At 48.4% G+C, this 12418-nt stretch overlaps 3 protein-coding genes across 3 annotated transcripts; 2 read left to right on the top strand and 1 right to left on the bottom strand.

Annotated features, from left to right (window-relative positions):
* Positions 1–151: 151 nt before the first annotated feature.
* BDV14DRAFT_192448 (cytochrome P450) lies at positions 152–1802 on the bottom strand (the record flags this gene model as incomplete). The annotated part of the gene is made up of 7 exons (XM_073771639.1): positions 152–345; positions 432–462; positions 497–534; positions 589–947; positions 1018–1172; positions 1269–1622; positions 1677–1802. The coding sequence occupies 7 exons, from the start codon at positions 1800–1802 to the stop codon at positions 152–154; spliced, it is 1257 nt and encodes a 418-aa protein (XP_073624128.1).
* Positions 1803–3126: 1324 nt separating this feature from the next.
* BDV14DRAFT_211242 (cytochrome P450) lies at positions 3127–4808 on the top strand (the record flags this gene model as incomplete). The annotated part of the gene is made up of 4 exons (XM_073776051.1): positions 3127–3299; positions 3359–3815; positions 3920–4500; positions 4595–4808. 4 exons carry the CDS (start codon positions 3127–3129, stop codon positions 4806–4808), a joined length of 1425 nt encoding a protein of 474 aa, XP_073624127.1.
* Positions 4809–7475: 2667 nt separating this feature from the next.
* On the top strand, positions 7476–11744 carry BDV14DRAFT_204012 (uncharacterized protein; the record flags this gene model as incomplete). The annotated part of the gene is made up of 6 exons (XM_073774417.1): positions 7476–7949; positions 8050–8575; positions 8650–9545; positions 9605–9895; positions 9952–9999; positions 10053–11744. 6 exons carry the CDS (start codon positions 7476–7478, stop codon positions 11742–11744), a joined length of 3927 nt encoding a protein of 1308 aa, XP_073624126.1.
* Positions 11745–12418: the final 674 nt, after the last annotated feature.

The raw sequence follows: 12418 nt of genomic DNA, 5'->3' as shown, positions 1-12418 counted from the left end.
CGTTGGAAAAAGGAAATGTAAGGTATGGATATCAGTTTCGCGAGATCGGAGCATTCTTAGATAACTCTATTACAACGAGCAGAGCACAAAAGGCAGAGAATTCATTACTTGCAAGCCAAATTTCATCGCTGGACTTCCACAGGCAATCACGTCACAGTCGTCTTCGTATTCGAAACGGAACTCTTCCAGCGGGCTTCTTGACCCCAAAGCCAAATCGAGGGGATACAAATTCCAAGGCAGAGCTTGGGGCTAACAGTTCGATATCGAAAAAGGTGGTAATCATAGCGACAGTTAGCAACATGATTCGCCTAGCTAGTATTCTTCCGGGACAAGCATGTTGTCCTCCTAGGAAAGCAAAATCATGGTCAGCTTATTGTTTTCTGTTGATGAGATAGGAGTGCTTCTTTCTCCTTTCTTGTAGGGCTCGTTACCTCCGTAGGGAATCCAGATTCCTTCCAAGACCTTGAATGGAGAACTTCTCTGAGCCATTGCTCACGTATCCTTTACGATTACCCGGCTTGCCGGTCCAGGGGCCTTGTCTCCTCCAAGGGCCGCTAAGTTCATCTTTGTCCTTGACGAGAAATCAACGTGGCCAGAATCCGTTCAACGGATATTGGCCACTCCGTGTGTTCCACACGCTGTCATCCATATGAGATAACCATGTGTTGATGAGGACTAGCTTGTTCATGGGAATTATACTATCGCCAACTTGGAGATCATGGTGCGGCGAGCATCGCGGTATATGGATCTGCACTCCGAAGCGCAAGGTCTCCGCATAAATAGAGAGCAACAACGGGTTCTTCTCCAACAGCTTGATATCGAGCTTGAGAGGATCCTTCTGAACGGTGCTGACCCTAGCGCATTGGCGGATATCCTTGAGAAGGGATATATCCTGATATATGTGCAGGCAGGAAATCACTGTTGAAGGGACGACGTTCGTAACGCTCCTATCGTGAATATTGTTGAGATTATGAGATAACATAGCATCCGCCAAACAGGCTCTAGGGAACGACTTACGCCCAGATCAGCGCCAAGTCGGCCGACGCAACAGCCCGCGAGTCCTGCTTGTCGAGCTTTAACAGCATTTCATGTCTGCGGCGCATCATTGCAGAACCCCAAACTAGATTATCTGTTGTTTCTTCTGTGTTTGACGCCGAAAGAATTGTCGCGAGCTGGTGTCATCGCATTATTGATGCGAGAAGCTTGCTTCGGAGTTTATAAGCTTTGGGGATTTGGAAATAAGGCAATTTTTTCGCGAGCTGCATAACCCGCCTATCATAGTCCCAAAGATCTTGAATTAAGTCTGCGCTAGTGGCCAACAGCAATGGCCCGAATAGTGCTTTTACGATTGATGACCCGAGATGTTCTTCGAGGAATTGGGTCAGATCCTCATCTTGAACCCACTCTTGGGGCTGAAACGCGGAGCCTTCTGCAACCCCAGCCAAAGAAGCGAATAGTGCCTCTTCGAATATTCTTGTCGTGGGGTCCAGGCCTTCACCTAGGAGGCCTTCTGCCAGATTCCTGTGTGTGTAATGGCTCACTCGCGCAGTTTCTTCTACCTGGCTGCCTGGTAGAGGCTTTCCACGGAAGCCCGAGGTGTCAGACAAGTAAACTTGAAGGGCCTTATCACTCATTTCAAAGCAGTATTTTAGGACAATAGCTTAGGCTCTGGTGACAGTGAGACTCGGATGACTGAAGATCTGGGTAATGTTCTTGGGCTGTTGTACGAGGTATACTTCATCAGCCAGGAGGTCAACGCGTAGGGGCCATCGGCCGTGACAATACTCGCTAATTTGGAACATCAGCAGTAGGCCTCTCGAATTACAGGTTTTCTCATGCGGTTCCGATAATTCATATAAACTCAGGCAGCTTTGTGAAAGAAATACGGGTCTCCATTGATGAAGCCGAGGGTATTCCAACGTATAGGGCAGAGACAAAGGGCTGGACTCCGAATTTTGCAGCTTTGCTCTACGGCTTCAGAGCAGTGCGAGAGTAACAAGAGGGACTAGTATTGCCTCAGTCAGGCACCATACCCATTGCTGAATCTCCATGATTGATGGACGGGTCGGAGAGGACAATTCTAAGCTGGCGTCTTACTGTCCACGATTGAGGCATTCGAGGAGACGGCTAAAACTCTTTACCATAGAGATGTGGCTGCTTTGCGAATGTCCAGCGAGTCGGACAAACTTGCCATCCGTGATCGAAAGGTGTCTTTGTATACTGAAACTGAGCTGTACCCCTCTTTTCTGCTGATGTGATTTTCTTGTAGATGTCTATATATACCCATGATGGATCCTCGCCACCACCAATGAGCAGCCATCCGACAAGGTCCGAGACACTGATCAAGGATATGGTAAGTAATGCAACCAAATCGAAACCACCAGTCCACGCCCTCCCCGCTCTTTACCAAGCTGAATTTCAGCCTTGCAGCAAACAACTAATGATCCATGTCATAGACTCGCCTCTGGTATCCCTCCTCAACCAATCTCACCCCATCCTTCCTCACAGGGGACTCATGTGACTTGACAGATAACCCATGTTGAAAACAAAGAATGGAACAAAATTAGGATTCCATTTATCTTCCAAACACTAAAGACAAATGCGAGATTAAGTTCCATTGTTAACGGCTACTGACAAAAGCATCGATAGCACAACCCAAAGTTTACCTGTGGGTGTATGTAGGAAGCAGACGTCCAGTAGTTCGACAGTGGAGAGACACAGACAACCCTCGAGCTCCATCCCTGAACCATGATATTATCTTGATGTGGACCGACCCTCGGTATCATGGTAGCACACATTATCGAAGTGGCAGAAGTGAAAATGAAGGGGACCAACAAAAAGCTTACTGACGTTGGACAGACGTCGAACAAAGAGACAGAATTTGACTTGGCATTGACAATCCGTTGGACAATCCAAGCCCAATACTATTCCTTGTTCCTGTGTATCTCGCGCACAGACTTTTATGAGTTCTGGATTTTCCCATCGCAACTCGGTTTTAATTCTATAACCTCCATAGTCAAGTATGCATGTGTTGGGTAAGGCTGTCCTCTGCATCTCAAGAAGAAAGAGAAGTTTTGTTCTCACTATTCTCTTCAATTCTTCGTTTTTATATTCTTATTTTCCGAGATGCTTTGGCTGATACTTCTCACCATCACTTTGGCGTCCTTTTGGCTTCTCGGGGGTCTGCTCACACTCCCCCACGACTCTCGAGAGCCCCCGCTCGTGCCCCAGCTAGTGCCTTCGATTGGGCACGCTCAAGGAATACTGTATCATGGCTCACGCTACTATACAAGGATATTGTGAGTCGTCTTACGTCTCCTTCCAATATCTGACCAACTCTCTTTGTAACAAATAAAAGCTCCAAATATCCAAAAGTGCCCATCTATACCCATCAAGCGCTATTCTGGAAGATCTATATCGTAACATCCCCGATGTTAGCATCCGTTATCGATCGCCACAGCAAGTCGATCTCATTTAAACCTGTTATTGTTCTGTTCGCAAGGCAGATACTCATGCCAAGTCAGGACGCTCTAAATGTTCTGTCTGGAGGGCTTGAAGATGGAATCAATGGCCCAAGTGGGCTCGAGGAAGAGACGCTAAGGGTCACACATCAGTCGCCGATGCCTGGAAAAGGTCTGGAAGATATAACGCAAGCTCTGCTCGAGAGCGTTTCGCAGCGCCTGGGAAACATGTCGCTTGGGCAAGGGCAGACCAGAGCTAATGTGGCGTTATTTGCTTGGGCGCGTGGCTTGGTTACTCGGGCCAGTACGGATGCAATATTTGGAACAGAGAAGAACCCCTTTCAGGACCCCGAAGTGCAAAATGCTTTCTGATTAATTATCTCACCTTCATGCAGACCGTATGTTGAAGACCAGCGAGGAAATAATGCCGGATCATTCCCTACAGGAGCGTTGACAAGGACTTCGTTTACCTTTGGCTCAACATCCTCCCTCGGATTGTTGCACGTCATGCCTACCGCGCCCGTCAGCGTCTCTTCGATGCCTTCTATTCATACTACGCGTCTCGCGGCCACGAACATGCATCGTGCCTCGTCAAAAGCCGCTATGATGTTAATCACAAGTACGGTATTTCACAATCCGACATTGCTCACTTTGACCTCAGCATCTCCTTTGGCATACTGGTTGATACCGGTCCTTTGGCAGCATGGACACTATACTACGCTTTTTCCTCCATGGAGACTCTCACCAAGCCCCGCCAGGGCATATTCAGCTACGTGGAAACCACCAGGGATGCTACAACTCGCCGTATCTTGGCACACCACCTGAACGTTGCTCTGGTAATGACAAACTATCCATTTCTCCAGTCCTTCATCCAGGAGGTTCTTCGTGTGCACTCTAAAAATGCTTCTACTCGTGTGGTGCTCAGCGATACCATGATTGACTTCGAAGGCGCTAGCTATCTATTGAAAAAGGACTCAATATTACTCATCCCATCTGGGGAACTACACGCCGATGTAGATGCATGGGTCCCCAGTCTACAGTGTTTAACCCTGCGCGGTTTGTTCATGAGAAGCCAATGTCGAGGCCGGCCCCTGCGTATCGGGCGTTTGGCGGCGAGGCTTGGATCTGTCCAGGCCAACATTTCGCATCAACGAGGTAGCGATCATCCTAGTAATGATGGTTTGCAAGTTTGATTTATTTTCTGTGGCGAAAGATGGGTGGATAATGCCGGAATGTCGACCGCATATAACGACTTCAATTCTGTCGCCTGTTGGTGATTTGGCTGTTGAGATTATGGAAAGGAGGCACGCAGATGATGGGTTGTGGACTTTTTCGTGGAGCAGGTAGGGTATCGTGTATACTTCTCGTAGGTCCTTGATCATAGTTCTCCTGGCAGTCTCTGAGGATCATTGTGGAACTTCCTCTAATCAGCTTTGAACGCTCACAGCTGTTCGGATCTATAGCTATCAAATCAACACGTCCTAGTTGCCCAAGTAGGTATTGTGCAGCGCAGGGATGTCTTATTGCCAAGACACTTTGTGGGCTCTGTCCTACACTGGGTTCTGAAGGCTTGTTAGGTCGTTGTTGTCAATGTGGCCATGGCAAGGCTGTGCAGGTAGTCGATTCCTTGTCACCCCCCACCGTTGCATGCGTCGTACACATTAGGTACTCTTTCTTTCTCTCAACAAATAAGAGTCAGACACTCTGAGGTCCCAGTTCCACTTTATGTATCTCAGCATTCTTCAACATCCGAACAAACTCATTATCTGCTGATGGCGATTGACCTTAGCGATGGACTGGGAAGGCACTGAAAATACACAATTGGGAACTGGATGTGAGGTCTGACCCCCCTTCAACCTTTAGTGCATTGATGTAAGAATATTTATTACTGGCTGTCTGAACTGGTCTGAATTAAAATGCTTAGATCCTAACTGTACAGGATTAGTAGGAGAGCCTTCTACCAGTCATGCCCACCCTGCGACGCTCCAGCTGCGCACAGTGCCTTCAAGTGCATCCGAATTACCCTCCTAGTCCTGTTCTGAGCTGACTATATGCCACGCTGTCTGCTGTCAATCTCACTATGAGTCACTGTCTCCTTGACATATATTTCCAGCCTCTCTAGCACTTAGCAACGAGTTTCGGCACCGTTGTCAGAAATTTAGATAGCCCCAAGGTCTTCCTTCCTCTCACATCTTCTGATGGACAATCTTCAGACATACAGTCCTCCGAGGGTAACCAAACCAGTGTTAATAGTAGGTATCACAGCCACTCTTCTTCCTCGGTCATGGCCACTCTGGCTATCTAACGTGCAGTATTATAGGGCGTCATCTGGGGCGCAACAGCCATTTCATTCTTCTTCATCACCACCCGGATTGCATCCCGCGTTTTTGCGTTTCGTCGTCTTTGGTTCGATGATGCTCTTGCAATTGGCGCATGGTTAATGCTACTTGCCCAAGCAATAGCTTGGCAGATCCAGGTCGATAACCTATATTTTAGGTACTTGTTAGCCGAAGGCCAAATCAGCCCAACAACAGATAATTTGAACCGCTTCTCAACACTTCTGCGTGGCGAACTTGTTGTTAATATTCTTTTCTATTCCTCCCTTTGGGTAATCAAGGCGTCATTTCTGGTCTTCTTTCGCAGGTTGAGTGGTATAAGTCGCCGGTGGATCATCTGGTTCTGGTGCGTCGCCGCTTTTGTCGCGGCTACATACGTTGTCTGCATCGGTAATATTCCGTATCGCTGTTTGCTCAAGGACGCCAGACTAGTCATTGGTAGGTGAAACTCTCAGATATCACTATATTTCTATCAGTCTTACACTTGGCTGCTATTGACATCATCTGTCCCAAAGCAAATTGCAGTGACCCAGATTTCTACTACTACCAGTACTTGGTTATGATCATCAATATGGTCTTCGATGTTCTCACGGATATTTGTAGTAAGTTTCGTGTCTTTCGACTGAGCCTGGCCAGCGTACACTTGTCAGCCCTCAACATTACCACCTTACTAACCACTTGTTGTTTTTCAACCAGTCATCAGCTTACCAGTCTCATTACTCTGGAATGCACAGATCCCCACACGTCGCAAGATAATTCTCATGGCCATCCTCTCACTGACTGTGGTCATAATAATTGTCTCCATCGTACGTGTTGCCGTCGTTGCCACCAGAACAGAACAGATTGACCCAACCTGGTTATGGATGTGGAGCTTTATCGAAGCCACTGTTGGTACGTGCCTTGTTCTCTCCAGATGAATCTAGATGATGGTATATATGTTCATATGGGCTAACGGCCAACTTTGCTTCGGCAGCCAATATAATTGCCTGCGTGGCCTCGTTCCGCCAGCTTTTTGTAAAGCAGGGCAGGGCCGACCGGTCCACGACGCCTGTACCAAGGTCTGGAGCAGGACCTGGGGCGTCTCGGCATAATAAGCGGTCTCCTTCCTCCTCTGAGCACCGATTCCCGCTTTATGAGGGTGAACTAGGACCATACCGCAGCCCAACGACTCGGTCGCAGGACAGCCAGAGCGTTGCTCTGTCCAGTTTCGAAAACCACCGAGGCCACAGTCCTGGAGTGCCAGCATCCAGGCTATGATTCTGTTTTAACATGTTGGGGTTGTCGCTTCATGCTCTATCTGGCATGCCTACCTATGATCTACACGTGGACGCCAATGGTAAGGTGAGCTAAGACCGAGCAACCACTGATGCTTACACGGGTTAGGGTATTGGATCATATTCAAGTAACTTTTGTTATGATATTCCCATATATTTCATCCCACTATTCTACACCTGCCATGTCATGTTTGATTGGCGTCCCTTTGCGGTGCATGGATCTCGTACCATAACCCTACCTAGTATTCTTTGAGTATAGGTAGATTTGTTGGCGTCTGTCCAGATAGCCAACACTCACTTCAGCTCATGAACAGCTACCCCACTTCAGATAATACTGTCAGGACGGCCTTGTTCTTTATTATCTTCTTCTTAATAGGAATCAGCAGATAACGTGGGTTAGAGAGATGCCCTCATCAACATCCTTCTTCTCACGCCTCAGGCAGAAAAAGAGGGGCAATTCTCCAGTAGAACCTGAACATGAAGATGAACCCATCACCACCCACGAAACGCAGCCTGTTAAAGACCATGTACAGAGTACTCAAAGTGAAAACACCCCGAACCTCTGGAATACCGCCTACGATTGCCTGAAAATAGAGGAAAATGAGCTGGTCGACACCTACGAGCGAATTCTGTCGCGCGAACTCAAAGGATCAGCAGGAGGCAATATCATCGGACATGGCGATGCGCGAAAGAGGCAACTGCAAATGGAAGAACTCCTTCAAGTTGGTAAAACAAGGCTTGAGCGTCGGGATAATGTCAAGAAGGCAGTCGGCAAAGCAATGCAGGGCGTTCTTGCCTTGAATGATGTTATCGGCGCCGCGCTGCAACCTGTCCCCCAGGCTGCTCTTGCCTGGGTTGGTGTTTCTTTTGCTTTGCAGGTGAGTCTCTTGCGTCTCTTCTATCTTACAGGTAATTCTTCTCTGTCTCCATCTCACCCGTCGATAAATGTTTTTTCCCGCTCACGCCTTGTCTGGACAGATACTGGTTAATCCAACCACCGAAAGCACTGCGAATCGTACCGGAATCATCTATGTCACTTCTCGCATGGACTGGTATTGCGAACTGTCGCAACTGCTCCTCAAGGAGAATACTGTGGACAGGGGTACTCCCACAGGCCTGCGCTCCCAGTTGGAAGGCCAATTGGTCAACCTCTACAAACTTCTTCTATTGTACCTCATTCGAGCGATTTGTTCATTTCATCGAAATCGCGTCGTCAATTACCTTCAGGGCATGGTCAAGTTCAATGATTGGGAGGGCAGCGTCCAGTCGATAAAAGCTGCTGAACTTGTAGTCCAACAGGATGCCGCCAATTTCAACACACAGCAAATTAGATCACCTTTGGAACAATTGATCAGCTTTGCGCAAAATCAGGAGACAAACTTCCTCTCCAATGTCGAGCAGGCTATCCAGGATCAGAGCAAGCTGCAGGACCTTTGCTTGACGGATCCCCGGGACGACATGGATCGTATTGAGCAATCCAAGGGCCGACTCCTCAAAGACTCCTGTGCTTGGGTCCTCACTCGCGAGGATTTTACGAAATGGAAGGACGGAAACGCTCTCGATTGTTTTGGATCAAAGGGAACCCTGGAAAGGGCAAGACAATGCTTATGATTGGAATCATCCAAGAGATGCTGCAAGCGACCCAGGACACCGGCCTCGTATCCTTCTTTTTCTGCCAGAAGACGGACCCAAATCTCGATAACGCGACAGCCATACTGCGTGGACTCATTTATCAGCTCGCTGTGCAGGAGAATGCCTTGATATCCTATATTCGCTCGGAATATGACAGCCGAGGACGATCACTGTTCGAAGATGCCAATGCATTCTTTGCTTTATCGCGGATTTTATCCAAAATCCTAGACCATCCGAGCCTCTCCAATGTGTATTTGGTCGTTGACGCCTTGGACGAGTGTCAGACGGACTTGCAGCCATTGCTTGAGCTCATCATGCAACATACGTCGCCTCGCCTACGCTGGCTTGTAGCGAGCAGACCAGGAGATGATATCAGGGGTGTGCTGAACGTCGACAGTTACACCGAGCTAGACCTTGATCGAGACGCAGTTGAGAATGTGAGGACCGTGGTGAGCGCTTATATTAACTACGAGGTGGCCAATCTTTTGCAACAAAAGAAGTACAATCCGAAGCTTCAACAAGAGATTAAAGACTACCTACAACTTCATGCAGATGACACGTTTCTTTGGGTGGCTTTGGTCTGCCAGCAGCTGCGGCAAACCATCCTCTGGAAGACCTTGTCGGTTTTGAAGTCTTTCCCCTCGGGCCTCAAGCCTTTGTTCCAACGAATGATGGAAAGCATGAAGGGGCTAGGCGAGGAATCACCGGAGGTACTGGACTATTGCCGACGTATTCTTGCGGCTGTTACGCTCGCCCTGCGACCGTTACACCTGTCTGAGCTTGGCCTCGTTGCAGGTCTTGAGCCAGAACTTGTTGAGGACCACGTATCCCTGGTCGAGATTGTTGGGCTATGCGGAACTTTGTATTTGTCCGCAAGGAGACCATTTACGTTGTCCATCAGTCCGCCAAAGACTATCTCTCCACTCACGGAAGGGACGACATCTTCCCAGAGGGCGTCGCAGCAACCCATTCAGAGATCGTGTCACAGGCATTGAAGGAAATGGCGAACACACTGCACCGGGATATCTGGAATCTACATGATCCTGGCTCCTCTATCAAAGTATTCCAAGCCCCCATATTAGATCCGCTTGCACATATTGGATATGTATGCACTCATTGGATATACCATATCTGTGAGCTTGATGCGGATACCCAACAAGGCTTGGGGCTATGTGACGGAGGCGAGGTTGAGGTTTTCTTCCGTAAACATCTCCTCCATTGGCTTGAGGCTCTGAGTCTTCTAAGTAGGATAGGCAGCGGGGCGAGATGATTTCAAAACTGGAACAGTCTCTTACGGTATGGATTCCAAAATGATGACAGGCACAGATTTGCTAATTTATTCCTCGCAGATAATATCGTCCAAGACTACTCAGTTGCTCCCACTGGTTACAGATGCAAAGCACTTTGTCGGCTATCATCAACACGTTATTGCGGCTACCCCCCTCCAGATTTATTCTTCCACTCTTGTCTTCAGCCCGGCCTCAAGTCCCGTCAAGCGCCTATTCGAAGACCAAATTCCCTCGTGGATCAAAAGAGTTCCATCGTTGGATACAGATTGGAATATGCAGACTGAGCAGATAGTGCAGACCTTTAAGTGCCAACAAGAAGGTCGTGTGGAGAGTGTGGCATTCTCCTCGAATGACAATATCTTGGTATCGCGCACAGCCTTGGTGGAGAGGCCAATAAGCGTATGGAATGTGCAAACTGGAGAGCATCTCCGATTCCTTGAAAACCATACCGAGGGCCTGACGTGTACTGGGGTATCCTCGGATGCGCAGGTTACGATTGCTGAATACCATGCTCTCCGCATATGGGATGCGTATACAGGAGCCTTGAAGCACACCATATCGATTGAAAAATACCGTTTAGCCTTGATCGACGTTTCACCTGCAGGTGACGTGGCCCTTTGCGACGGACAGATTCAGATCTGGAATACCTCAGACGGAAAGATTAAGGAAACCTTTGGAGAATTCGATCAAACAGTTCTGGGTATGACGCTCTCTCCTGTAGGGACGCGTTTGGCTGTGAAGTTATTGAATGGCGGCATCCAAATCTGGGAGTCTGGAAAGAGATCATGGTCAATCATCCAGGCATTGGAGACAGGCAGCACCATAATCGCGATGCGCTTCTCTGGCGACGGTCGTAAACTTGCAATCATCTCTGGGCCGAGAGTGCATGTTTGGGATACTGCTATTCCAGAAAATTGGCACACTCCTGCAGCGCATTCAAAGCCAATTGTGGTAATAAGGGCATCGCCATGTGGGAAGTGGCTATTAACTGGGACGATAGATGAGATCGGTCTTTGGGATCGGGCAACAGGACTACTGGTTCGCACTGTCGATACGAGTCGTTACTGGACAGTCTCGCTGAAATTCTCGCACGACGCGAGACATATTCTTTGCACGGGCGCGGATGACAAACTCGTAGCCTGGGTCACCCAGACTGGCGATACAGTGCTGACCGGTCACTGCAAGTCTATGAGGCAGGCAATTTTTTCCCCTGATGGAAGGAGAGTTCTAGCTAGTTCTCGGCGTGGAACGGTGTGTATTTGGAGTTTAGAATCAGGCGACCTGGAGAGAACCATAGCGACAGATGAGGAACTCTTGTCTCCTTTTGCTTGGTCATTAAACGGGCTGTTTTTTGCCTCGAGCTCACTCACCGGCCTCAAAATATGGAACGCAGAGACACAAGCTGTACAGGAAGTTTCTGCCGATCACGACTTCATCCTAGGTATTGCATTTTCACACGATGGGCAGTACCTGGCTTGTTCCACGAGTGAATGTATCTGGGTGTATGACATTGAGACAGAGGTTACGCTCCATGCCCTAGATCCAGGTTCAATAAGTGCTACTGACTTGCGGTTCTCTGAAGGTGGATCGCATCTATTTACTAATAATGGCTGTATTGCTCTCCCGTCGGAACCATCGTTTCGAGGTGACAATGATGATCATTATGACCCAGCGAACTGGGTTGGATATGGCCTCAATGTTTTCATGGAGATTACTTACAATGGGAAGCCGCTCCTCAAATTACCTCCCTAATACGTGGGAGAGCCATGCTTAGTCCAGGACTGCATGGTTGTCCTCGTTGATGGGTCTGGACATCCTATGACCTTTGAGTTTGATGAGGATACTGCACCTTTGTGAGCTGAGTTCTATTGTCAGCTGAGGCTTACCGGAACGAATCGAGAAGCACTCCTGGGAAGAAGATGGTGTAGATAGATATACCAAGCTGGATGGAGGGCTTCAGCTTGGGTAATATAATCTTGTCTTGTCTTGTATCCATCCCGGTGGATCCCGATACATAACATGTATAGGCACCATGATGGTGCGAATAAATAGACTCTTTCGGGCAGTAGCAGCTGAATCAACGAGTGGAGGATGTATTGTGGAGGATATTACCCCAATCCCGTCGGATAAGATAGAACACAGAAAGCAAAAAGATCCAGTCCATTCAACCTACAAGCCGCGTCCAGGTTATAGTGACGGGGCAGAAAACTTGGAACCTGTAAAGAATGAGTGCCAAATACAGAACCAGGACGGGATAACATCGAGGATAAAGAGGAAAGCAATCGCGATGACCGGAGGGACCCACGGCACATGAGGCGAGGGCTATTTCTGTATGCAGACCTACCTCCGGTTCGATCCTCAGTGGGCATAGCAAAAATAACCTTACTATAACCAAGCCAAAAACTGGAACTCTCAGCCCGACCCGA

Source organism: Aspergillus stella-maris (assembly GCF_047715825.1).
Source record: "Aspergillus stella-maris strain CBS 113639 unplaced genomic scaffold BDV14scaffold_68, whole genome shotgun sequence".
Taxonomy (NCBI): Eukaryota; Fungi; Ascomycota; class Eurotiomycetes; order Eurotiales; family Aspergillaceae; genus Aspergillus; species Aspergillus stella-maris.
Note: the sequence above shows the minus strand (reverse complement) of the source record. Positions and strands in the feature narration are given on the sequence as shown.